We start from the raw sequence: 27,785 nt of genomic DNA, 5'->3' as shown, positions 1-27,785 counted from the left end.
GATTCAGCAGCCAGAAATCAACTTGAAGACAGCTCATCCTCTCTCAGTCCAGCTCTAGGGTTTTCTGACTGGCTCGCATACACCAGCTGTTTAAGTGTGTTGGACTGGAGCCGGCATGGTTCACGTCAGACTATGTGGGCTTGCACTGAGGCAATGTAACAGGGGCTTCAGCACTGCAAATTGGCTATTAATAGGGCTGGAGGGGCTATCTTGCTGGTGGCTGAGCTACATGCTCAGGGTCATAAAAGACGGGTGCAAAGGGGGGTCACTGTGCTTGTAATGTGAATGATTCTGTGCCATGCAAATGTGATTTGATGATTGGAGCCAGTAAAACTTAATTTAACTAGTTTGTTTGTGAAGACAATATGATTGAAGCAGGTTTCAAGCAGGTTTTGTACTCATTGGAGTCATCTACAGTTCAAAAGAGACAAATATGTACCACTTTTTCTATGTTTTGATTCTGTCTATGGTTGGTATTGCATGAAAACGTGGAATACTTGAATCATTTGAGTATACATCTCTTTATGTCACTTTCAGATGCTGATCATACCCAAGGTCCACTTGATGGAAGTCTATATGCCCGGGTCCGCAAGAAAGACTCCCTGGAGGGAGTTGTCACCATCAACGGCCTCCCAGTCCATGAAAACCCCTTGACCAATGCAGAGAATCCGTTACAACACCCCAGCCATCCTCTCCAAACCACTGACCAGACCCTTCCTGTGACAGGCCACGCCGCCCTCCCTGCCGTCGACCACACCCTCTCCGTGAGCAGCGACTCAGGCAACTCTACCGCATCCGTCAAGACTGATCGTACTGATGAGCACAGCCAGTCCGTGCAGGGCCCCGTGAACCACAACAACCCAACTGCGACCCACCCACCGCTCAGCCCACAGGAAAAAAGAGAGCTTGACCAGCTTCTGAGTGGCCTAGAAGCACCAACTTACCAACGACAAGACTACCTGTCCACGTCCACCAGTCCAGGAGGAGGTGTCCGGCACCTTGTTCCAGCGCAGGTGCACGTCAACGGGGGCCACACCAGGCTAGTTGGGGCCCCTTCAACAGAGGAGCGTGAAACAGATATTTTAGACGACGAGCTGCCCAACAGCCAAGAGGGTAACAGTGTGGACAGCTTGGGCACGCTCTCATCCCTAGAGGGCCAGGCAACACCAGCTGACCTTTACTACCAATCACCGACCCCTAACAGCAGGCAGAACGACCAACCCTATCTTGAGAGAGTGGTTCTTGGGGAAAAGTTAAGCGAGATGCCCGTGCATGGAATACGTACGCCCACGACGATGCAAGAGAGGTCTGTGGACTCTGCATCGCCACAGGGGGGATATAACAACTACCAGAACGGAGGAGGGATGTACCGTTCACAGTCCTTTGGGAATCCGCCAGCCAGCAGCCCTGAGACCAACCCTAAACTGATGCCCAGGGCCCCAGAGAGGAGCACCAGTAGTCGAGAGGCTGTTCAAAGAGGTCTCAACACCTGGCACCAGTATAGCCTCCCAGATGATCCGTTTGGCCCTCCTCTTCAGTCAACCCATAGCTTGCCCCACTTCCCCAATTCAGCCTCGCAGCGGGACATTGAGCAGTCCATTGAGGCGCTCAACATGCTAATGCTGGACCTAGACCCAATCAACTCCCACATGTCCAAGTCCCACAGTGCGCCTCCTGGGGAGAACAGCCTCAGTTCCTCCCAGGTGCCCTTCTCACAGACCCTTGCAAGACCCTCTTACCAAGCAGACTCTGCTATCCATGGTTTCAACAACTCTGGGTCTGTCAACAACTCCTTTCATCAGCCACTGCGGTCAACTGGGAGAGTCTCAACGTTGCCCAATCAGAGCCCCGTGATGGAATCCCCGGTGTATTCTCCCCAGAGGCCCAACGCCGCCTACCAACACCAAAACACCACCCCGACACACACCCCAGAGCCCTACCTCCAGACACGCCAAGCAGCCCACCACTACCCCACAGATCCCTCCGCTAATTTCAACCAGCAGGTGCCAGTAAAGCCTGTGAACTCTTACCAAGGCAGTGTGGTTTCCCACTCCCCGGACCTGCAGGGATCGTCTCCTTATCCAGGCTACAGTGCCTCCTCCTCTCCCCTCCCTGTACTCACCCCCCAACCTAAGGATATGTCTTCTTCATCCTTGCCTAGAGAACAAGAAACAGAGGAGGAGACGCTTAACTTGGAGGGCCTTGTGGCTCACCGCATCGCTGGTAAGGCTTAGAGTTATTGTCTGAAATGATGATTGCCACGCAACAATAATGTAACCGTGAAAACAAATGCAGACATGATGTTCATTTTGGTTAGTAACACTAGCTAAAAAACAGGTTTCAGGTCAGGTTAATTTTCCTGCCATTATGAAATGAACGGAAAACAATGGAGGTAATTAAAAAAAGAGAATCTAAAGCAGTACATTATGCTTTGAGAGTATTAAGCTGCAATCTGCTGTTATTGTTTTGTAAATAGGCTAAAAGCATGTGTATGGTCCCTAAAATTATACATAGGCAACATGTGTGCATCCAAAATGCTGACACGGCTCACTGGATTGGACACTGTAGTGTATTTAGAGTTTATCTGGTAAAGTTTCAACTTCATCTCAATGCATCTTTACTCTCAAGCACCATGCAGCATGTAAGCAGTGCAGCTTTCAGCAGTTTCTGTTACAGATTCATCATGGGGTGCCATTCCAGAGGAATGACCTGTAGTCATAAAATTAGCTCTGCAGCTGAAATAAAGCAGAGCTGGTGAGAGTGGAGATGGGATGAGAGTAAGAATAGCCAAAGCGTTCAGAGGCTCCAGCTTCCATGCATTGTCTGCATCCATGGATGTTCCCCGACACCCCCAGTGGAAAAAAGTTGTAAATTCATCCTATTTTAAAAATTTTTTTAAACATCATCATTAACCCTACAGTTAAAAATAATTTCACCTTGCAGCTACATAAATGAATTGGACTATGAACACGTTTTCATCTCATTTGACAGATATCTTTTCATTTTCTCTTCACTTTCATTAGATTCACTTCATTTCTGTTCTGATATGTCTTCTCCTTTTCTGTTTAATCCATCTCTCTGCTGTATGGACAAACCTTCCCAACATTTGCTTCTTCCACTGCACCTCTCTCACCTTCCTCCTCCTCCACCTTTCTCCTCCGCCTTCCTGCCCTTCCTCCACCACCCTGACCTCCCTCCCCGGGAACAGAGTACAACGCTCGTATTCGGGGCATCAGTGAAAGCATGACATCGCAACAATCTGACCGCCATCGCTCCTTTTCCTTCTCTGGTTTGTCCATACCTCGCTTTTATTTTCGGACTTTGTTTCCATTTTTTTTCCTGCACTTGTAGAATCTTTCTCTGCTTCCCAACCAATTTTTAAGATTCTTTTAAGATCTCTTATGATCACTTTCTTCATCAATTCCTGTTTCTGCTTTATTTCTCCTTTTCCAAATTTGTATTCCCTTCACTTCTTTACATACTTCTCTCTTTTTTCTTCTCTCTCTCTCTCTCTGTCTCTCTATCTCTCTATGTCTCTGTCTGTCTGTCTGTCTGTCTGTCTGTCTGTCTGTCTGTCTGTCTGTCTGTCTGTCTGTTTTGATGAAGGCAGGTTAAGGTTATGTCCCGGGCTTTGCTTTTAACAGTGGAGATTAAACCTACACACCAGCTAAACTGAGCTCACAAAACTGAGATTAAAAGAATATTGTTCTATATTTTCCTGCGTAGTTTGCTCTTCCACTTTTGATGGTTTATCTTCTCAAAAACGAAAAATCATCCATCTCAGAAACTGCTAAATAATCCCATGCTGTTGCAAAATGCTAAATTGAAAGCCTAGTGAGTCAGTCACAGACTGTTGACAATTCTACATAATGATTTTTTTTGGGGGGGGATCGGGGGGTTGTTTCAGGGGTTCGCTCCAGAGGAATGACCCCAGAAGTGACGCAGGAGATGGGTCGTCGTCGGACCACCAGTGAGGGACAGTACCAGAGCAGCCATGATAACATGTCGATGGTGGATTCACCGGACTTCGCCCACAATCTGGCTCTCAACCCCGGAGGAAGACCCAGAGAGGTCAGCATTTAGGTTGAAGTGTGTCAAACCAAATTCAAGTGCAGGTGCAATTTCCATATGATACTGTTCAAGAGACACTTTGACTTTTGATGTCTGTATTGCAGGGTGTTCTCCATTTACATCCATATGTTGTGATTTGGAAACATTTTTACGTAGACAATTTCACATGACCTAAGTGTGGAAGTTTGGATGTCTATATTAATGTTCTGGTATCTGTGTGAAAATCTGCCCCCTCTTCATTTCTTCCAGGGTACCATACACAGCTACCGGGAGGCGTTTCAGGACGACGATGGGGACAGTCCCATCTTCGGAGGCGGTGGTGAGAATTCCCCCCAGACCCCCAGCTTTCCCGTGTCGCCACAGACTCCCTACTTCAACATGTGTAGGTTCAACCTGCCTGCAGACTGGGGGAGGCACTCTCCAATCCTCTAAACACTGACTTTAAATTCTTTTTTTGCCGTTTTATTATTAAAAAAAAAAAAGAAAAAATGTAACTAGTGAAAAACCAGGAAAGAATTGCATAATCAGGACCTGTGAGAGCAAACTACTTAACATAAACAGTCAAAAATGCAGTTTAAGTTTAACTCAAACAAGTGAACTAATAAACCAAGAAATACTAACTAATACTACTGGGGGTTAAACTCTCAGTAGCAAAAGAAATGGAGTCTCTCCTCATAGTCACGAGCCTCCCATACACTTTCTTTTACATCTGCAGCCGCATCACTTACTTCATAAATATACAGCCCATTATGAGCTGCAGTATTTACTCCAAAATCTACTATATCATTAGTAGGAACCACCCCTGTACCAACTGCAGATTTAGTGCCCAGTGTTGAGTCTGTACCGTTGTTACTCTGCGTCCCTCCCATCACCTGTAGAGCCGCACACTTCCGCTTGTTTTTAGGACACGTAGGCTTGCCCTCTTGACCCCAGGCCTTGTAACTCAGCAGCTGCCCGTCCGCCCACAGCCAGCTTCCTGGAAAGAAACACAACCCAATCCAGACGTGTGCGTGTGGCGTCATCGTTGTTCAACTCTTTCTGGATGAGCAGCTGTGCGGGATTCCACGCTGGCCAGGTCACGGTGATGCTTCCTGCAGTAGTCTAAAGCTTCCTCCCAAAGTCTTTCTCTTCCTCACCACAACCACGCTGTAGCAGAAGAAGGGAAATTCATAGCCCAGTATTGCATCGTGCTACATATAGTTATAAAGTAAACCATAGTCTTCATTTGGTCCATTGTTGGGCTGACCCATTGCCCAGAAAAATGTGGACACCGCCCCACCTTCTGACCGCGTCCATTTCTCACTGTCTGCGGAGTTCCTTACCAGGCCTATCCAGATGTACTTATGAGTGCCGTCGACAAGCCGCCAAAGACGCCCTGCGTCGTGTGTATTTCTGATAGGAGCGAGGTCTGTGTGAAACAGCCGACAGTACATCTGGGCTTCATGCCTGGTCTTTCGCTCCTCGATGTAGACATACCGTACTTGCCAAATGTTGCAGACAAGCTCAGCAGGAGCAGGATGCAAGTGAATGTTTGATCCATCACTGTCGTGTGTTAAAGAACCAGAGAGAGAGAGTCCTGCAGCACACTGAGCACATAAGGGGGTTTAGGAGATCTATGTATGTGCTGCAGTTAGTGACCCTTTATGTTGTTGCATAGGGTGGGCCCTCTCCTTCACTGAACTATTCTGTGTTCAGGGGTGACATGAGAACACACAGCTGCACTACTTACTTCAGCCATGGCTCCATAAAAAGATTGCAAACCAATTATTTGTACTAAATTTGTAAAGAATTATACGTTAGAAGGGCAGCACTTTTAAAAAAAAATGTAAGATGCACAGCCAACATGTAAATGGTACTGCGCCTTTCACAGCACTCAAACTAATTTTGAATATGCTTCAGGCAAAACATGAAGTGTGAAGACTTTACAGCACAGAGCAGGTGTGTGCAAATCCTGTTTTTGAATGACAAGGGGACCTAGTTTGTCATTCACTCATGTTTTTCCTTGGAAAGCAAATTTAGAGAGGGCAAATGTAAAGTAAAGTGAAGTGAAAGGAAATGATATAATTATATTCTTCCTCTGATTCGTCCCCTTATTCTCTCTTATTTCATTTTCTTTATCTTCTGTATATTTAAAATGTGTTTACTTAATCAAATATTTTGAAATATGGACAATGGACTGTAATTAAATAATATTGTATCATAAGTAACATAAGATATCTGTGAATTATTATAGCAATTATACTGCAGTATAGTTTTCATTGGTTGTTTTCTTTCTTTTCATCACTGCAGTACAATGTCGATGGCTTATTTGCAACCAGCCAATCAGCATAAGATACACATATTCCTTGTTTCCAGCAGTATTTAGATGCAAACTTTCTTATTATTTCTGACCAGTGTTGCATGACCACTGTATGCAGCCTCGTGTTGTCAGGTATATTGGATTCTCGTAGCACCGACTTTTTCTGTTCATGACTTTGTATTGATTTATGTCTTTATTTTTGACATTTTGAAATGGTACTTCAAATATATTACTGATTCAAAAAAAACAACCTTGGAGACATATCTATTAGATTTTCCAGACAGCGAGCAACCCTTTTCAGCAGCTTTTTTGGACAGATTGCGTTGACCGTGAGGATACTTTTGTAAACCAGCCCTGCCCCCCCCCCCTCTCCTGCAGTCAGTCCTGAACACACACAGCTGTTGCAGTAAGAATCTGCTCTGCCCTTCATATCTACCCCTCTCCCCCCTCCCCATGCCACCTTAAGTGAGCACTTGAGTCCCGAATCCCTGTCATTGCTATTGATGTGGATTCTTTTGTAAGTGGAGGATTAACGAAATGAAGAGTTCATTTCCAAAATGCTGGATGTCCATTACCTGCAATATAAAGGATCTAATCCATAAAAAAAAAATGATTATGCCACATTGTTACTTTGGTAGCAATAACTGAGTGTGTTAAGATTCCTTATTGGCATCAATGGCATCTTCTTTTGGAAATAACTTCTCAGTTTTTTTGGGTGACTTTCAGTTCTTTCACCACGCATGGCAACATTAATATGACCCCCCCATCTTCAACCTCTATCCAGTGTTGTTGACTCATCTGGCCACAATCTAACCTGGACCCGATCATTGTTTGGGTCGCAGCATGCTCTAAATCTTCCAACATTTTCATGACTTGTGACATACTTGTGTTGTGGATGGATGCTCATTGGCTCATTTTCAGCTACAGCCTCATAATTAGTTTGGGGTCAGTTGTGCAGTTTCATTTTTAAAAGCACTTTTTTTAAAAGGGCCACAAATAAGAATATGAAATAAAGAATTGATGTTGGATTCATAGGTGATACCTGACATAATTCAGGTTCTTATGAGAGTAGAAAATAGTGTGTACTTGTAATTTGAAAATTGTCTCCTTTAGCAAACACCTGTTGTATTTTATGTATGTATATATATATATATGTGTGTGTGTTTATACCTAATCTGGCATGTGGAAACATACAAAATGTCAGCTATGATATCATTCTAGCTTTATTTCCTATGCTTTTGCAAGAGAGATACATCTATTTAATGGGCCCTCTGACCTTGGACCTTACTATTTTTCATCATAGAATGTTCTTCATGTAGCATTGTATTGATGCTAAAGTGAAGAATTGTGTCTTTTCATTCCTTAAATTGATTGTTTTACGTCCTTGCATGGCCTAAATGTACCATTCTCATCTCACTGTCATCATAGTTGTATATTTTCTATTGTAGCGTTCCTTTACATTCTTCTTTCTTTCTCTTTTGCCCTGCAGCTCGCTCTCCTCCAGGTTTGACCAAGACTCCTCTGTCAGCGCTGGGACTGAAGCCCCATCACCCGGGCGGATCAGGTCAGTTTACACACATTTTAAACTTTTTTTTTTCCCTCTTTATTTGAGTAAATGTCCTGTAAATTTTGTCTTGGGTGATCCATTATCATCCATAACATTGTAAAAGTTCAATGCAGACATATACTCTCATTGTTGTGTAAAAAATTATTTTTTTTTTTTTTTTTTTTTTTTTTTTAAAAATAAAAAAAAAAATATTTTTTTTTGGGGGAGAAAAAAATATTAAAAAAAAAATTTTTTTTTTTTTTTTTTTTTGATTGTTTTTAGAGAGTTGGAAGTATTTAATATTTCAAACAAAGTGGATTTAAATTAATTAACAACCTTAGAGCAGCTTAAAGGTCCTATGACATGGTGCTCTTTGGATGCTTATAGACCTTAGTGGTCCCCTAATACTGTATCTGAAGTCTCTTTCCCGAAATTCAGCCTTGGTGCAGAATTACAGCCACTAGAGCCAGTCCCACAATGAGCATTCCTTATGATGTGCCATTTCTGTGTCTGTAGCTTTAAATGCTGTTGAGGAGGAGAGGTGAGGGACTTGAGCAACTGCCACTTTGCTTGTTTGCAAGCCATGATGTCTCTCTCTCTCATGGGTGGGCCAAATTCTCTGGGCGGGCAAAGCAGAGAAAGGGGAGGTAACCTTGCTCCTTATGACCTCATAAGGAGAAGATTCCAGATCGGCCCATCTGAGCTTTCATTTTCTCAAAGACAGAGCAGGATACCCAGGGCTCGGTTTACACCTATCGCCATTTCTAGCCACTGGGGGACCATAGGCAGGCTGGGGGAATGCATATTAATGTTAAAAAACCTCATAAAGTGACATTTTCATGCCATGGGACCTTTAAGAGGATCAAAACGTAGAATAGTATATATTCAGAAGCGTTGTGCAGGAGACAGAGCAGAATCACTGCATCATACAACTGCAGCTCTGTAGCTGAGTGAGCCGAAATTGGCTTTAGCACTTTGATTGTTAGTGTCTGCTGCCCTCTGGTGCTCAAAACTGTTATTACTCATGGAAATGCTTCCACTAAAAATGCTAATAGCTAACACACACCCTCCAGTTCTTGCTTTGCGCTCAAATTTGTCCTCCTTGTCTCCTCCTCTTCCACACATCTTCCTCCTCTTCTCTTGCTTTCTATCTATTCTATTATTGCTGTCAGACTCTGATTCTAATGATGGAGAGCAAGGTAAGGCATCCGACACCAGCACAGTCTCCTGACTTCGGCACAGTTTTTGGGTTTTTCTTTTTTTAACAATCGAGTTTCACTGCAACCAAATGTTTTCCTTTTCACTTGTGCATCACTCAGCTTTCCTCAGAATGTTTGTTGTATTAAGAATGAAATTTGAATAATGTCCTACTTCTGTCACTCCAACTTTTTGTTTGGGTCCGACGCCTGATAACTGCATCCCATTTGGTTTTGGACAACAACAAAAAATGTTAAATGACACTAAGTTGAGACTGACTGGTGTGTGTGCGTGCGCGTGTGTGTGTGTGCGCGTGTGTGTTTGTGTGTGTTTTTGATGCTCTGTGATCTTCAGATAATCGCAGTTTTGGGGACTCCAGAGCACAAGCGTTCAACGTTCCTCTCTCCTCCAGTAGTCCCATCCACAGCGCTGATGGGTGAGTGGGGAGGGGGGAAAAGAAAAGTCCATTTACTGCTCTGTATCCCTTTGGCATGTAGTTTCATTGTGCAAAGCAATAGGGGAGCACCAATAGTCAATCTACATCTCAATAGTTTCTTATGAGCAAAACGAGCTGCCAAGCCTGGACAAAGCCTGTGTCATTTTAGATCAAAGATATTGTATGTAGTCGCCTATTTCATTGATTGGTTGTGATGCTGTTGTAAAAGACAGTTAAGGTGTTGACCCTTGATATAAAATACAGATGGAAAAAAAAAAAAATTCTAATTTTGCTTTTTTTTTTGTCCGTAGAAGGAGGATTGGTTCTTCAGATGGCGCCCCGCACAGCCCCATCCCCTCCTACCCCCACAGACCCGCCTCCCCCGAGGGCTCCCAGGTCAACATCATGGGCGTCCACACCATCCCCGGCAGCCCCAACACCCTCCACCGCACAGTGGCCACCAACACGCCGCCGAGCCCCGCCCTCCAGAGACGCTTGGGTCAAGCCAGCCCCTCGTTGGCCAGACACCCCTCTCCATCCGGCGTCCCCTCCAGCCCTCTGATCGGCCGGAAAACAGCAGCCGGCGGCGTGCCTCCCAGCCCCTTGATGGGGCGCCGCACGGCGGCGAGCGGCCACAGCACGCCTGACGAGCTGGGCGCTGCTTCTCGTCAGTGGAGCGCCCAGCCGCTCTCCACGCCTGCCTTCCCCGTCTCCCCACAGCTGCCGGAAAAGAGGCACATGTCCAGCGGTGACGCCGAGAGGACGGACAACAAGAACCTGACGCCGACGCCGGCCAGCGGTGGCAGCACGCCAAACCTGTCTGGCACGCACACGCTCCCAGACGTCTCAAAGTCCATATATGGTGAGATGCAGAAACACGTTGGGATGGTTTACCTCGCAGAATGTTTGTGTCCCTCTGGTTCTCATCCCCCCCCTGTCTCTTTGGTCCAAACAGATGGTTATCCAGACATTAAGATGAATGTCAAGTTTGTCCAGGACACTTCAAAGTACTGGTACAAGCCAGACATCACCAGGGAGCAAGGTGAGCGTTAGATATTTCAAACAACCCACCGCTGTGAATTTATCGATCGCAGCGGAAGACAGTGAAATAGCAATGACAGCCGTTCCACACTTGAATGTGTGTTCCCCCTTCATCTTCTCTGCCCTTCTGTTTATTCCCTTTTTGTCCTCTCGTCCATAAATCAATGCCCCTCATTTTGTTTTCCTCTGGTCATTTCCCTGTCTGCCTCATCCTATTCAATCTCATTCATCCTCCTGCTTCTTCCCCTTCCTCTTCTTATCCCTGTATTCGCCTCCTTGGTCTCCTCCTCCTCCTCCTCTCTCGCTTCTTTCAGCGATCAATCTGTTGAAGGACAGGGAGCCCGGGGCGTTCGTCATAAGGGACAGCCATTCCTTCCGCGGAGCCTACGGCCTGGCCATGAAGGTGGCCTGCCCCCCACCGACCATCCAACAGAACAAAAAAGGTAACGAAATAAACTTTGGCAGCATGAAAGATTTATACTGAAACAGTATTGGAAAAAAAATGCTCCCATTTTAAAGGTCCCATGACATTGTGCTCTTTGGATGCTTTTATATAGACCTTAGTGGTCCCCTAATACTGTATCTGAAGTCTCTTTTATATAGGCCTTAGTGGTCCCCTAATACTGGATCTGAAGTCTCTTTTATATAGACCTTAGTGGTCCCCTAATACTGTATCTGAAGTCTCTTTTATATAGACCTTAGTGGTCCCCTAATACTGTATCTGAAGTCTCTTTTATATAGACCTTAGTGGTCCCCTAATACTGTATCTGAAGTCTCTTTCCCAAAATTCTGCCTTGGTGCAGAATTGCAGCCACTAGAGCCAGTCCCACAATGAGTTTTCCTTAGGATGTGCCATTTCTGTGTCTGTAGCTGTTGAGGAGGAGAGAGGGGGGGGCAAGGTGGAGAGTGGGGGTGTGGCCTTGACCAACTGCCACTTTGCTCGTTTGAAAGCCATGATGTCTCTCTCTCATGGGTGGGCCAAATTCTCTGGGTGGGCAAAGCAGAGAAAGGGGAGGTAACCTTGCTCCTTATAACCTCATAAGGAGAAGATTCCAGATCGGCCCATCTGAGCTTTCATTTTCTCAAAGGCAGAGCAGGATACCCAGGGCTCGGTTTACACCTATCGCCATTTCTAGCCACTGGGGGACCATAGGCAGGCTGGGGGAACTCATATTAATGTTAAAAAACCTCATAAAGTAAAATGTTCATGCCATGGGACCTTTGATATTTATTTCTTCCAGTTGGTGACATGACTAATGAGCTGGTGCGGCACTTCCTGATTGAGACGAGCCCCAAAGGCGTCCGTCTGAAGGGTTGCCCCAACGAGCCCTACTTCGGTGAGGTTATAGCTCTGTTGTTGTGACTTCTTGTCTTGTAGATCAGCATTTCATTTGATAATCAAAGCGATCCAAATTAAGAGAACGATTCCTCCGTGTTTGTAGGTTGTCTTTCTGCTCTGGTGTACCAACACTCGATGACTCCGCTGGCTCTGCCCTGCAAGCTGATGATCCCCGCCAAAGGTCAGCTTCACCCTCTAGTGCCATGGATGAGTGCCAGTGGCGTTAATTGCAATCCATTTCAAAAAGAGAGAAAATTCCACGCGCACACTTATCCCCCATTGCAATTTGGTTCATTTGGTCAGTCAGCGTTTCGGTCACAAGGACCTTTCTCAAGACACGTAGTGGTAGAGTGCTTAAATACACTTTTTGCCTTTTTTTACGTCAATAATACATACAGTACACAAGACATAACTCAGGTATATAATACATAATTGCGCTTTACTTCCCAAAAAGGTTTTCTTTTGTTTCTCTGTATCTTGAACAAACGAAGGAAAAAACGCGTCTAGATTTTAACACTGCGCCATGGGAACACAAGCACCACCTTTTTTGTCTCTGTATATTTCAATAAACATGCAAAAAAAAACTCCAGCTCCACAATCAGTCCAAATTTTAAACCGCTGCAACCAATTAAACACACAACACCTTTTTTTTCTATCTCCGGGGGAAGTCATTTCCACACCACCACAAAAGAGATAAAGCAAGTGGTGTGCGTGTTGCTTTCTACTCGTGTTAACGATCTTTCCTATTCTTCTCTATTCTCATTCGGTCACTCACAGACCCAAATGAAGAGGCGTTGGAGCTGGCCACGCCTACTGATCCAGTTGTTGAACTTCTGAAGCAGGGAGCGGGTAAGATGCTTTTAACAGGTTCATAGTCCTACAGTGTCTCATTGCCAATTCAGCGCCATCATCGCGTCAGAAAGCATCCATGAATATCCTTTCCATGGGGTGACAGGGATTTTATGAATGAGAAAAAAAAACAGAAGGGAATAGTAACGCAGGAGCAAGGGTACTGATTAAATGAATTGCCACATAAACACACAGCTTATTGAGTATTAAGTTGCAACAGATTCTCACTCCCATCTCGTAAAATACGGACGCTTGGTCAGGTGCCTTTGCCATTGTTATTATCGTCATAGCTAAACGCGCTTTATCTAAACGTTCTAGATTGGGACTGTTGGCGTCACTTTTCTCGCAGTTAGGTTAAGGAAAAGGACTTGGGTGGGCTTACGTTTCCGTGACACGCGGGAAGAACGGGGCGGTTGAGTTTAGGAAAAGACGAACGTTTAGGAAACGTGACACGCGGGGAACACCATCCCCGGTCTCCTGGGCGAAAGTCTCCTGTGTTGTTTGACCCATCCACCACCACCAACCAACCTCCCTGTGCGGATTTCCGGGCTTTCATACTACTCGCTACCGTAGTCGCTCTTAGTGCTACGTCATCTTCAAACCCTGCGTAGCTGCTGCTCTCCCCGGTACGTTCTACAAACACGCTGAAGGGCGCTTTTTTGTGTCGCTTCAGACGCTGACGGCCACTGTCCAAATGTCCGTAAAATGTCCGTATTTTACGAGTTCGGAGTGAGAACGGGTTGTAAGTTGACTTTCCAAACCAAAGAAATACATATAATATACATTGTCTTTGAAAAAAAGGATTTATTGCAATTCTAAACACATTGTTATGGTTTCTACAAACCTTTCATTAATCCGTTTATATGCTCACACATTGTCACCCTTTACCTTACAGTTCAGAAGGTTCCTGAGGACGCCCATGGTAAATACTGCTTTGCTCCGCTCCATCATGCACTTTGACTGAATGTGATTGTGGGGAAGACTGCTCTCGCAGGAACAGCTAACTCAACTTAAAACAAGCCCTCAAATGAAAGTGAAATGCATGCACACTATATTGAGAATCCCAGTCAGTTGCTCATGTAGTTACCAGCTGCACAGTGCACGGGACACTTAACTACACGACAGTCTTCATTGTAAGCTTTTTACGAACACGCCTCGCCGCAACTTCCATCCGCTTACATTGAACCGCATGCACGTTGTTTTCCTCTTTATTCGTTTGACTGTGTCTCTGTCTTCTTTGCCTCCAGCGTGCAATGTTCTCTACATAAACTCGGTGGACATGGAGTCTCTCACGGGCCCTCAGGCCATCGCCAAGGCGATCGGTCAGACACTGGCGACCAACCCTCTGCCTGCCGCGACCACCGTTCACTTCAAAGTGTCCACGCAAGGCATCACGCTCACCGACAGTCAGAGGAAGTGAGTCCACACGCATAAACCTTATCTCTCTCAATGTTCTTCCACATTTAAATTATTAATATTAGAAAATAAGAATTTAGGACTAGATGAAACTGGCAAAAATATAGCCTGAAAAATGATTAAACCCAGTGCAATGATTACCATGCTGGTAAAAACATCAAATCAGAGGAAAAGATTGCTAAAAAAATAAATAAAAAGAAGCTTACTTTGGCGACCCCAAGTGGTGATTCTGAAGAAGACGCTGTGGCAGCCAGCCAAACTGAAAGCATCAATGTGCATTTAGTCTCGCTTTGCCAGACCTTCCTCCACAGCGCTGCGGAGGAGGGTCTGGCTAGTCCACACAGCATTCCGGGATGGGAGAAAAACTTGGTGGACTTGGTGAGCCCTCGGGGGAGGCGAGGGTCTGTGGGGGGTAGGAGGGGACAGGGCTGTGCGGGGCGCCATCTGAAGAACCAATCCTCCTTCTACGGACCAAAAAAAAAAAATAGCCTCGGGAAGGAACTTGTTTTGGTGGAACGTGTGTACGTTCAAACGTTGTTTCAGTCGTGCGACAGAAAACTCCGATTGGACAGATAGTCTAGCTAGCTGTCTGGATTTACCCTGCAGAGATCTGAGGAGCAGTTAACCATAGTCCTCACAAATCCACCGGAGTTTAGAACGCCAACACAAAGGAAGCAGAAGGTGACGGACATACGGGCCGATTGAAGGACATCCGGCAGAATTTCCAGAGGCAACGGGGCAATCCCAGAAAGTGGACATAAACTCACGTGCACTTAGATTGTCTCAACAAAACTACATGCCATCGGAGTAACTGAAAACATGCTTCAACCACGTGAAAACCGTACACATGGTGGCTTTAATAGATGCAGAATGAGCCTAATAAACACTTACGATAACTTGTGTGTGTGTGTGTGTGTGTGTGTGTGTTCTTCGTTTCTCTTGCTGCAGACTTTTCTTCAGACGACACTATCCCATCAACACGGTAACCTACTGTGACATTGATCCCCAGGACAGAAAGTAAGAAACGTCAAGACCTGTTTTCGTCTCCCAAATATCAACAACTGAAAACTACTTCTTGATTGTTTCCTTAAAAATAAATTCTGGTTTTCCTCCCATAGGTGGGGCAAAGAAGGCGGTGGCTCAGTGAAGTAGGTTTAAATACTTTATAAGTTAGAAATCATTGGATTGTTTTTTCAGGTTATCGTGTTGCCAGAACACAGACATATACTAACTGCGATGTGTTCTTCTCAATCCGACCAGGCTTTTTGGATTCGTGGCGAGGAAACAAGGAAGCACAACAGACAATGTCAGCCACCTGTTCGCTGAGCTGGACCCAGATCAGCCCGCCTCCGCCATCGTCAGCTTTGCCTCCAAAATGATGAAGCGGTGAAACCCCTGACGTCCAAATGGCAGCGGCCGTTTTGAAATCTTCCTTCGTCATTGGTGTCTTTTTTTCGCCAGGACTCGATGACTTTTTTTTTTTTGTTTCCCGTTTTTTTTGTTTTGTTTCCTTTCTCTCTCTCTCTCTCTCTCTCTCTCTCTCTCTCTCTCTCTTTCTCTCTCTTTTTCCTCTCTGCCTTGCTGGTTTGTCTTGACTTTGGTCTTTTTTTTTTTTTTGGAAGAGTCTCTATTTAAAAGGATTTGGCGTGGATCCAGAGTGGCGCTAGAGGATGTGCGGTGTGGAGCTGTGAACGTGACAAACGTAAAAGCAATTTGAAGGGAGAAAATGTACTAGCAGGGGGGAACCTGTGGAAGAAAAACGCTAGCTAAAAGACTAAAAGGAACAACGCTAAGTTCAGTCGCGGAACATGTACTGTAAGGACTCGTACGTTTCAGGGTTTTCCGTTTGTCGTTTTTGTTTTTTTGTCGATTGATTTACCAAAGGTAGTTGCAATACAAGTGCAAGAATGATGTAGCTAGTAAGCCATTATTATTTCCTCTTTTTAAAAGATGAAGTGTTACTCCAGAAAAAAAGAAGAAAAAAAAAAATACAGTTTCTTCTTGAACTTGTCTTCAGGAAAAAAGTTGGCCTTGATGGCTTTTAGCAAAACAGTGTCTGAAGACCTTATGCATGTTAGCTTGATCTTTAAGCTTGGTTCTTCTACCTTCCACAAAAAAAAAAAAAAAAAAAAAATCATTGTGAAATCCTTAGAGTGGTCATTTCCGGGTCTGTTGTGTGTTGGAAAGGGCTCTGCAGTGAAACGTCGACTGATCTAAACTGCGCATAGCAAACCAGACTTTAAAAAAAACTTTTAAAAAAAAAACAACAACGCCACGCTAAGGTCACTGCACTTTGTGTCAGCGCACACTTGCATCACCTCGGCCTCCGGTGGTCCAAGCCTGATCTCTCCCTCTTTCTCTCTCAAACATATTGGATTCCTGGAATCAGCAAAGCTCCTGATCGCATGGCAGACAGGAGAGAGGAAGACTGTTCACTGTCCACGAGATGGCGCCACTCATTCAGGCTTGGACCCAAAGTCACATAGACTTGCCCATCACCAACTGCTTGCAGTAGTGGATCATGTTCATAGACGCTGCCACTGAAACACACTGGAAATCACCAGGGACTGGCCCCCAAATGACCTGGACCTATGCACTGTTCTTTATGCATGTTGTTGTCCCGAATTGCACCCACCCTCATAGCTACATTCAACATCACTGAAAACATTCTAATGCTGTGTGCTAAAAATGACTTTAAAACCTTTTAGACAAGTACACTGAGGTTGTACGACTTGTCAAAAGACTGCATGAAATAGACAACATTTTTGTACTCTTCTATGAGTCCCGAAAAGAAGTAGACAACCCATTGTTGAAGTAGTCACATGATGGTGAGATGCTATATTTTTACTTATTCTTTTCTTTATTTTTGGTCCATTTGAGCCAGGGTTACCTTTCACTGTATCAAGGACAGTCCGGTCTTTGTTTTTCCTTCCACAGTGTCTTTCAAATTTAAATTTAGATACCTTTTAGGGCAAAGAAGAAGAAGAAGAAAAAGAAGAAGAAGAAGAAGAAAAAAAAAAAGGAGTTTCCACACTGTGCGCAAATGCCTGCTTGTTGAACACATGCTCAACCATTCACAATAAGCTAAGGAAAATTGATATTGATATAAATGTACATACGTAGATATACTACTTTGAAAGGTGACATAGCGAAAAAGTATTTATTTTTGTTGCTTTGGTCCCTCATGATTACTCATATATACATATATTGTACAGTCTAGATAAAGAAGATTACCTAATGGGTTGAGAAAAAAAAAAAAGATATACTTATTTTGGCTAATGATTTCAAGGTCTGACGATTTTGAAATGTGTTTGAATATATGGTGTACATTACTTTGTACATGTATATGTTTGTTTTTTCGCCTCGTCATGTTTTTCCGTTCTTATTTTTTATTTTTTTTTGCGTTGTCTCAGAACGAGGTAGGGCATGAATGAGATAGAAGCGTCTGATTTGCATGGACAGAAGCATTTTGAGTGCGTTTCAACAGCAGAAACGCGCTCACAGAAGCAAATGCGTTGTAGCTGATCTTAAGATCTTTTAGAAAAGGGAAGCACGAACAAGTTCGGAAGCCAACCTCAAATGCAATATGAAAACAGCTGTATGCACCCCATAGTTAACAAGTATAATTTTGCCAAAGATTCAAACAATTTACATCTATGCCGACTGGCTGCATGTCGCTCTTTTACGTTCAACTGCTACTCAGTTTCCATTTTTTGTGTGTGTGTGTGTGTGTGCGTGTTCCACACTTCACACACCTCGCTCAGCTTTAGCAGCAAATGTAAGAAAGTTCAACCCCGCCAGGACACACAGAAATGTGTGTGTTATATTGGTCGTATACAGTCAAGTAGCGCAGGGGCCCTTGGGTTTACACAGCGAGACATTCAGCTGCAGATGACGAAAGCATGGAATTTGTTGTTACTGGTGTCTCGAACGCACCAAAAATGTGTCCGCCTCCATCGGCTGTTCAAGAGAGGAAAAAAAAAAAAAAGGTCTACTGTGCCCCAGTTGGAAGTGTGTACACTAAAGCACTTACATTCACAATACCGAAAGAAAATTCCATATGGGTGTCACTGCTGGAGGTAAACGAAGTTGGACGTGTCTCACCGTGACGCTAAAGCTCCATAGCTGCAGCTTTCGTCAGACTGCCAAAGGTGTCTTCTCCGGGCCCTCTCGAAAAGTCACTGATTTATTTATTCTTATTTATTCTTTTCTTATTTTTCCTGATATGTTTAAAAAGAAGAAAAAAAAAGAACTTGTTACATTGTCGCATCATCACATTTTTGCAGTTTTTAACGGTCAACGAATGGGAGGAATGTAGCCTACGGTGGCGCTTGATTGAGAGCAAAGAGGTAACAGTGCACTTAAATTGACCTTTATGCCATTTGTAGTCATTTGGAAGAAAAAGAAAAACGGGGAAAAAAAAGAAATGTTCTCTACGTTAAAAAACTAAATTCAATTGCATTTTACCTGTTGGCTTTGAGTCAAGAGTTAACCTTGTTTCAGTGAAAAAAGAAGTGATTTCTGTGACCCCTTGTGTACAGATGGGACTTGTATGAATGTACAAAAGGGTCTCAGATTTTGTTTGCGCTTATCATTTACATTATATTGTCATGGCTTACCTGTTCCTATGGAGAGGAAAAAAAAAAAATTAATAAAACATTAAAGCAATACAAATCAGTTACATTAAAGCTATGTGGGTGTTCCTTTGGTTTTTGTGACTCGATAAATGGGTTTTTATAACAATCTTGAATCATGATTTTACTGCCAAAAGTATGCTGGATTAGATGAGATTTCCTTCTACCCTTTCTCCAACCTCAATGCTTCTTATTTTCGGCTTCTCTGTCAGGTGTGCAGAAATCACCTCGTTAGGTTTAATGTGTGACACCTTGGGGGAAGTTTATTTCAAGAGCTGCTGCCTCTCCCCCCCCCCCGCTGCGCTCCTGTTGACTGTCCTGTGAAAGTCCTTCAGATATGTAGAATGTGGCAAACGATAAAAGCAAGATTTTGGCCACGGTCACATAAGCAAAACCCCTTGTTCGAAATCCAAACCTCATATGAAACAACTTTGCACCGAAGGCACATGTGACTGTCGGCTCACCCCGCTGCCTTTTGAAGTGAATTTATTCATTTTAAAAGTGAAAGACAAAAAGTCTCTCATCTTGCAGCTGTTCTTGCAGGTGCTTATTAAGTAATGGAAATGCTGGTGACGTACTGTATCAGCGATCCATCTTTGAAAATGTAATGTTTGGCCTGTGCACCAATGGGAAAAACATGCAGATTTAAAAAAACAAACCAACATTTATTGGTCTGAGTTCAAGTCTGTTTGCCTTTAAAGCCTCTCAATGCTACAAACGCAGGCCGTATAAAGCAGGCTGCAGATCAGTTTATCTATTTCTCTTTTTTATTCTAGAGAGTTTGTTCAGGGTGGAACATGTGCAGAGTCTCAGAAAATGATCTAAAATGTTTGGTGTTTCCAACTTTTATTGTGGGCATTACATGTCATTATTTTCCCCCTACTAATGTATTTTTGATTTTCTATTTATTTTGTTCTTTATTCAGATATGTATTAGTTATCCATTTAATTCACCATTTGAGTAACTTACTGATTTGGTAGTTGATAACAAAATGAGTTTCAACCACAACCAGAAAATGAAATACCATTTAATCATACAAGCACAAACAAATTGATAACAGGTGTGTGTGTGTGTGTGTGTGTGTGTGTGTGTGTGTGTGTGTGTGTGTGTGTGTGTGTGTGTGTGTGGGTGTGGCTGAGCCACTGATTGAGCCACCTGGGGATATTCAGAGTCAACAAGGCAGCTCTCCAAGCAGTAGTCTGTTTGCGCGTTCGGCGTTTGATTCCAAGTTTAAGCCCCCCTGAGACCGACGAGAGTCAGAGGCGTAAGAGACGGACACAAGCAGTAAAGAAATGGAATCAAAACTCTGTGAGGTTCTCACGGCTGCAGACAGTGTTCAAACTCCCAAATATGCATGACACACTCCCGACAAATCACATACGCACTGTCATATTATGAGCTGTCAGGGAGGTACTGTACACTCTCACCAAGTGCATCATGGCTCTCTTGGCTCGGTTGTGGCTTAGTTCCTACTGCATATACAGGGCATTCCCACTCAAAACAGACAGATCTCGAGTTAACAGGCTGGCGATGGAAGGCATGTGATTTGATTTGATTCGACACCTTTATTTGAACAAGGAAATCCCATAGACAGAAAAGTTCTCTTTTACAAGAGATCCCCCTGTGCGCAGAATAGTTTTTTTTTATTTCAATAACATGAAACCGAGAGAAAACAAAGCTAACTCGAAAAATAGCATTAGTCGAGGCAATAAAAACACAGCGAAAGTTCAAATGTCAGATCAGCGGCACGGCGTTTAGCGTCCACCCTGATACCGGGTGGTTTGGTGCGCGATCGGCAGCCAATTCACCGAATTAAAAATCAGGACCATATGCCTCTCTGCTTTGAAAACGTCCTCGGTGGTGGATGGCTGGGAGGTAAGCCGCTGGGTTGGAATGACATCCTGTCTAAAGTTTGGTGCGCTGAAGGTGTTTTACGCCAAAGAACATGCGGCAAGGAGTATCAAAAGTTTGTGGCCTGTGATCTGAAATACACTTGACGAAGCACTTTCCTCGTCAGCTAAAGCGAGCATTTCTCCAGAGTCTTCAGTTCCAACAGATCTGAGCGATAAAACCTTCCAATTTTAAAGGTCCCATGACATGGTGCTCTTTGGATGCTTTTATATAGACCTTAGTGGTCACCTAATACTGTATCTGAAGTCTCTTTTATATAGACCTTAGTGGTCCCCTAATACTGTATCTGAAGTCTCTTTCCCAAAATTCAGCCTTGGTGCAGAATTACAGCCACTAGAGTCAGTCCCACAATGAGCTTTCCTTAGGATGTGCCTTTTCTGTGCCTGTAGCTATTGAGGAGGAGAGGGGGGTGTGGCCTTGACCAACTGCCACTTTGCTCGTTTGAAAGCCATGATGTCTCTCTCTCTCTCATGGGTGGGCCAAATTCTCTGGGCGGGCAAAGCAGAGAAAGGGGAGGTAACCTTGCTCCTTATGACCTCATCAGGAGAAGATTCCAGATCGGCCCATCTGAGCTTTCATTTTCTCAAAGGCAGAGCAGGATACCCAGGGCTCGGTTTACACCTATCGCCATTTCTAGCCACCATGGCTATGGGGGGACCATAGGCAGGCTGGGGGAACACATATTAATGTTAAAAAACCTCATAAAGTGAAATCTTCATGCCATGGGACCTTTTTAAGGAGTGAAACAGCAATGGACAGGCAGGGGAGCAAGTCATTAGGATGCATTATCTGTGAACCATGAATGTCGGTACAAAATGCTGCCAATCCATCGGGTAGATGTCAAGATATTTTCAGAGAAGGTTTAGAACAGAGACGCCCCATAATGCATAGATATTATCATACCCCTGTGCGACTACATAGAATTAAATTGATGAATGATAATGTGTTGGAAGTGTAAAACAGAGATAGGAACTTTTCTTCACTGTGTATGGGAATGTGCATTAGTGAGTCAATTCTGTGTCAAAGTTGTGGACTTCCTGAGTAACTGGTCAGCTGCAGTGATTCCCCTGACTCCTGCCATATGTTTATTAGGGGACAGATCACAAATACCAAATATATCAAAAAGAACTTTTTCTGTCATTATGGTGGGCTTGGTCACAGCTTCTAGAGTTATTTTAAGACACTGGAAAACTGCTGTATCTCCTAATCTGAAAGACTGGACTAATGGACTGGACTTCACAAACTGTTGGCTAACAAGGAGGATGGGATTACCTCCTGGGATCTTTTTTGGACCTACACAAGCGCTAATGAAAACTCAGCCCAAGAAATCAGAGACTAAATACAACATAGCTTCTTTGTCCTTCCGTAGACTGGATTTCCCCCTCATACTTCTTACTTTATTTTTCAAGTTTAATTTTTCCTCTGCGACATGTCATATGTGTATGCCACAATTTAGAAATTTAGAAATGTATCACCAACCCTGTACTTATCCGCTATTAAGAATTCAATAAAAATCTAAATGAGAAAAAGAACAGAGCAACCCCAACTCAGAGTAATTCCCTGTATCTGTGTGACGTGGGTTTTGCAACTGCCATGGCTCTTCAGGGGACTACCGGCAGGTCCTGACTTCATTGATTCTAATGGGAGTCGTGAACATGAACACAGAGTATGACCGATTCTTTTGCCCCATAGTTACCAAAGTAAACGCTGGAACCATCTTTCTGACATTTCCAACTTTGTTGGAGACCTGTTTCTGTCCATCGCATTCTCATGAACGGAACGGGCTGTTCTGTCTCAGCAACAAACTCTCGCGAGATCTGACAACACAGGATAAAGGCTAAAGTTAACAAACGTTCATAAAAACGTCACAAACATTGCAATGCTAACTATGGGCGGGGCTCTCAAGCGCATTTCAACCAGTTAACACGCTCACACGCCACACCTTGTATTTCTCACGCTGACGAAGGCACAAACGCGCTGAACTGACGCGCCTCATTTGATGCTTCTACGGCGCACTGCACGCATCAGTTTAGAATTGCCAACATCACAAAACCAGCGTTATTTTAGAAAGGGTCGCCATTTAGGCAAAGGTAATATACAAATCCCCTATCAGTGGTTGCTTAAGACTTTCTCCCTTGACGGACAGAGTCGTAAAACTATATGTGCGCACCGCTGCTGCAGAATTGTGAGCACGATTCACACGATCGTTATTATCCTCTCGTGTTTCAACGTAAAAATTCACAAATAGAAGACTGTAGAGCGGATCCACACGCAGCACCAGAGGCCAAGGTAGGCTACGTGTTAAATATGAAATCCAAAAGACTAGTGGTGATGTTAGCTGAATTTTCTCAACATTGTAGGTTATTTTAATAATAAAAACACTTGTGTTGCATGGAATTGTTACGATTTAGTGACATAGATGCCCAGGGTTAAGTTCTGCAAATCCACTGTATGTGTAAAGTAGCCTATGTACTTTGAGCACTGCTCAGCGGACTCGTTTGGGGCAGAATTTTATTTTTTATTTTTGATGAATTTGTATTTTATTTACATAAAACAAATGATTTGATGTGGATGCATTTGTCTGTGATTTATCACATTTACCACTTGTTATCATTTCTATTGCTAGTCCATTATGAACTGCTAACAAAACACTAGAGAGAATTAGACGTTGCAAGTAGGGGTGCAGGGGGTGCTATAATAAGGTCTAATGATTCTTATTACAAAAGTTCTGATCAGTCAGGAATAGGTGTGTTTTAAAATATAAATAGCTATTTATAGCTATTGTGCGTGGGCACACACAAGAAGCCCAATTCTCCTTTTCATCAGGGAGACAAACTCATTAAAATATGCAATCATAAAGATCAATGTATATGATGGAATGGTGGCATTAAAATGTGAATTATTTGGGGGGCATGTCCCTGGCCAATTTGAGGATAGTAAAAGTAAATTCAGATTTTCTTTCCCTTAGAAGTGATATCAGTGTTGAAACTACAAACACCCATTTTCCCCCACTTTTATGCAACATATGGCAAAAACATGAACCAAAGTGCACAGTTGAAATGTGTATAGTCTGTGAGAGGCATCTCACCCAGGTATAACCTCCCTACACACACACGCTCTGTCGTTTTGGAAAAACCTGACCCCTGCACATGCAGATGCCACTGACCTGGGAAATAAGGGAACATTCCCACTCTGCTCTTATCAAATGGAAAAATCAACCTGCTTGTTTTGGTTTGCACTCCACCTCCTCCATGGTTTTTTTGTTGTTTTTTTTAAACCTCCCAAAGAGGACTTTTTGTTTTCTTCCATAGAAAACAAATTGCATGAGAGTGATAGGTTTAATCTTCTGTAGCTGCTTACAAAAGAACAGCAACAGGTGCTTATTGCAAGTGACGCTAAATACATAACTGCCTTTTTGTTGACCCCAAACATTCATGACATGATGATATTGTCAGGCTGGTGATGAATCTTTTAGGAAATGATTAATAGCTCATCAGTGATCTTCTCTTTTTCAAGTGTTGGTTCTGCCAGTGGTAATCTTCTCAGGAGAAGCTCTGATTTAGCCAACTTGCTGCCAAAAACACTCCTAACCCCTGTCATATCCGCAGTTTGAATGATTCACAGAGGATTTCCTTAAGATAAAAGTGCAGGCTAATTAGGGGTGAAACCGTACACTGGGCTTCTCCTCACATCCACATGCTGGTCAGAAAGAGGCCAGCAGGCGCTCAGCTCTGAAACGGGCCAGCTGTTCTCCCGCCAAAGTTGCAGAACAGGCCCTGCTAGACTCTCGCCGTGTCTGTGCAACAGCTCACTGACTCCCTTTTAACTTCACGCTCGTGTGAAATCTCTCCGGAACAACGATCGTGCATCAGAGCGCTAATCAGTGCTCCTATCTGCCACACTGACGTAGGCTACATATTTAGAGTCGTGTGAGGATTCAAATCCAATTCAGCTTTTATAGGGTCAACTTTCTGAGACTGAGTGGAGACTGTGAGGCATCTCAGTCAAGCATATACTTAGATTTGGAAGGAAACAAGACAATTTCTTCCGCAAGTATCAGAAGGATGGATGTTTCCTCTTGTCTCTGCCACAAAAAATATATGCAGACATCGTGCTGATTTTGTGGTTTTAGAGACCGCTTTTTTTTTGAAAAAAAAAAAAAATTTTTGATAGGGGAAAAAAATTAAAAAAAAAAAAAAAAAAACTACAAAAAAATAAGGTTAGCATAAAGACTAAGTGCAAGACCCTCACAGCTGGGTGGATTTTACTGCCTTTGAACAGAACCAGTTGTTTCCCCCTATTTCAAGTGTTTGTGCTAAGCTAAGCTAACTGGCTACAGCTTTAGATTTAGCGTACAGACACTAGACTGGTATTAGCACATTATATTTGATAGAAAACCAGCCCATCCTCACCCAGAAATTCTAATTCTAATTAATCGATTATGCAAGCAGCTCATAAAGACTATAAATATTTCTTGTTAGGCAGTGACTATTCATGGCTTTAGTAATTATCGCGAGAGCGTACCCTGAACTGAGATGACAAAGTATATGAGAGATATATATATATATATATATATATATATATATATATATATATATATATATATATATATCAGAAGTGGGCTGATGTGATCCACTTTCTTGGTCTTAGTTAGTTCTGAATCAGCTGCTGGCTGTCTGATTGTTTTTTTTTAGGGAGACCTGTAAAAGCACCATTACAGTAGTCGAGTCTACTGAAGATAAAAGCATTAACAAGTTTTCCAAATCCTGCTGAGACGTAAGTCCTTTCACCCTTGATATATTGTTAAGGTGATAATAGGCTGACTTTGTAATTGTCTTAATGTGGCTGTTGAAATTCAGGTCTGAATCCATGACTACACCAAGATTTTTCGCTCTGTCCGTTGTTTATAACATTGTCGATTGAAGCTGAGTGCTCACTTTTAATCGTTCCTCTTTTGCTCCAAAAACAACTACCTCAGTTTTTTCTTCTGGCACATCCAGTTGTTAATTTCTTCAATGCACTTACTCAGTTTTTGTAATGGACTATAATCCCCTGACGATAAGGTTATGTAAATTTGTGTGTCGTCCGCATAACTATGGTAGTTTTATTTTGTTGTTTTCCATAATCTGATCCAGTGGAAGCATGTAGATGTTAAACAGAAAAGGCCCCAGAATGGAGCCTTGGGGAACTCCGCATGTCATATTTGTCCGCTCAGATGTATAATTACCTATAGACACAAAGTAGTTCCTATTCTTTAAGTAGGATTCAAACCAGTTTAGTACTGTGCCAAAAAGTCCAACCTAGTTTTCCGGTCAGTCTAGTAATACTTAAAGCAAAAGTCAACTGTCATTTTAATCAACAGAGTTTTACGGACCTTGGTCCATGTTGCAATGGCATCTATGATGTCACATTACGTCGTGATTTTAGTAATATTAGTTGTCCATGATGTTCCACTTTCCGGGATTGCACTGGTTCCACCGGAAATTATGCCGGATGTCACTCTTTTCGGCCAGATGTCCGTTACCTTCCGCTTTCTTTGTGTTGTAATTTTAAACGTCGATGAGGACTATGGATAACTCCTCCTCAGATATCTGCAGGGTGAATCAAAACCGCTAGCTAGACTATCTGTCCAATCTGACTTTTCTGTTGCACGACTGAAACAACCTTTGAACGTACACATGTTCCACCCAGACAAGGTCCTTCCTGAGGCTATTTTGCAGAGGTGCTGTTGCTCCGTCCGGCGCTTAGTGCCGCCCAAGACGATTGTGATTGTTTTAAAGAAATGCCAATAAACAAGAGCATATTTTTCTCCTATTCCGGATTGCTGTGTGGACTAGCCAGACCCTCCTACGCAGCACTGTGGAGGTAAGTCTTGCAATGCAAGACTAGTTTTACATGACTCAATTTAAACCAATCCCTGATGTTTTACTAACCCTAACTATTTTGTTGCCTAAACTTAAGTACATTTCTAAACTTCCCTAAACTAGTTCTGTTTCACAACTTTAACTATGTGTTTAAAACTGTGCGGTCACTTGATTATGGTCACATGATTAAACCACCACCAGGCGGCAGTAAAAAGAATGGTCTGATGTGCTGTTTTGGAAGACTTTGGAAATCAAACTATAATGCCGTTTAGGTGTGAGAATGTGTTGAAGAAAAGACGCACTGTCATAAATGTGAATACTCCCAAACTTGAGTCATGTCGTGGCGTAAGTGTTTCATTTTACGACGTGGCCCTTGAGAAGCCTCAGGGCTTTGGGAAGGGCCTGTCCTCGGGCCAGCTTTGACGAGCCACAATGTATGGAGTTACCTGCATAATTTGTTTCAGATGCTTTTATTAAATTCTTTCCTTTGGTGATATTATTAATGTGACATGTATATACAAGGCGCCTTTTTGTCTCCACATCTGAGATCTTATTTCTGGAAATCTTTCCAAAGCAGAGAGAAGGAAAAGAAACCTTTTAACTTGAAGATTCATCTGGAATGAAAAGTGCCTTCTGAGGCGAACATGTGCTCCCAGAGCAGGAGTGATTTCTTCTCAATGGTTGCCCAGCATCAAAATGTTGAGTGTACCAGACAGCCACACACAAGTGGTTTAAAATCTTGGATCAATGGGTCCGTGTTTTCCAAAGTTCATAATTTCTTTTCTTTGAATGGGTTTTGCCTTTTTTCCTAAAAAGGCAATGCTAATTACCAGACTGAATGAACATGACCACCACCATTTATTTCTCGTGTTTAAGGCAGCACCGATTCCATTACACAGACATTATTTAGTCTATAAATTCTGCCAATGGTAATAAAAATCGAGACGATCTCCTCCACGGTGGAACTTACACCCCTTGACACATTCATTCAGGGATGAAGCTGCCAGAAAACTGCAAAATCGTAACGCGCCTTTTTATCTCTTCTTCAGTATTAAAACATCATATTTTTTCCAAATCTTGGATGACTATTCAGCGTTTTTCCATTTCACATCGATTTGTTTAAAGAATCAGACAAGTATGCACATTCACGCACCCTGTATACTGTTAATTCCTTGTAAATTT

General features: G+C 43.2%; 1 protein-coding gene across 11 annotated transcripts in view; it reads left to right on the top strand.

Moving 5' to 3' along the window:
- Positions 1 to 18,608, top strand: part of tns1a (tensin 1a) — a 116,863-nt gene extending 98,255 nt beyond the window's left edge. For 5 of the 11 annotated variants that reach the window (XM_039792794.1, XM_039792792.1, XM_039792803.1 and 2 more), the window contains 18 exons: positions 538 to 2,223; positions 3,209 to 3,289; positions 3,908 to 4,071; positions 4,321 to 4,453; positions 7,860 to 7,934; positions 9,089 to 9,115; positions 9,468 to 9,549; positions 9,861 to 10,411; positions 10,505 to 10,591; positions 10,905 to 11,033; positions 11,832 to 11,927; positions 12,033 to 12,110; positions 12,707 to 12,778; positions 13,674 to 13,700; positions 14,026 to 14,194; positions 15,143 to 15,211; positions 15,313 to 15,342; positions 15,455 to 18,608. In XM_039792794.1, the coding sequence (XP_039648728.1) occupies positions 538 to 2,223; positions 3,209 to 3,289; positions 3,908 to 4,071; positions 4,321 to 4,453; positions 7,860 to 7,934; positions 9,089 to 9,115; positions 9,468 to 9,549; positions 9,861 to 10,411; positions 10,505 to 10,591; positions 10,905 to 11,033; positions 11,832 to 11,927; positions 12,033 to 12,110; positions 12,707 to 12,778; positions 13,674 to 13,700; positions 14,026 to 14,194; positions 15,143 to 15,211; positions 15,313 to 15,342; positions 15,455 to 15,584 (3,686 nt within the window). In that variant the 3' untranslated portion in view covers positions 15,585 to 18,608. The remainder of the gene's footprint in view (positions 1 to 537; positions 2,224 to 3,208; positions 3,290 to 3,907; positions 4,072 to 4,320; positions 4,454 to 7,859; positions 7,935 to 9,088; positions 9,116 to 9,467; positions 9,550 to 9,860; positions 10,412 to 10,504; positions 10,592 to 10,904; positions 11,034 to 11,831; positions 11,928 to 12,032; positions 12,111 to 12,706; positions 12,779 to 13,673; positions 13,701 to 14,025; positions 14,195 to 15,142; positions 15,212 to 15,312; positions 15,343 to 15,454) is intronic. The other 6 variants (XM_039792797.1, XM_039792798.1, XM_039792799.1 and 3 more) reach the window with 6 other exon arrangements.
- The last annotated feature ends 9,177 nt before the right edge of the window (positions 18,609 to 27,785 follow it).

The sequence above is a fragment of the Perca fluviatilis genome, chromosome 24 (assembly GCF_010015445.1).
Source record: "Perca fluviatilis chromosome 24, GENO_Pfluv_1.0, whole genome shotgun sequence".
In the NCBI taxonomy this organism is placed as follows: Eukaryota; Metazoa; Chordata; class Actinopteri; order Perciformes; family Percidae; genus Perca; species Perca fluviatilis.
The sequence above is the reverse complement of the archived record's forward strand: the minus strand, read 5'-3'. Positions and strand labels throughout refer to the sequence as shown.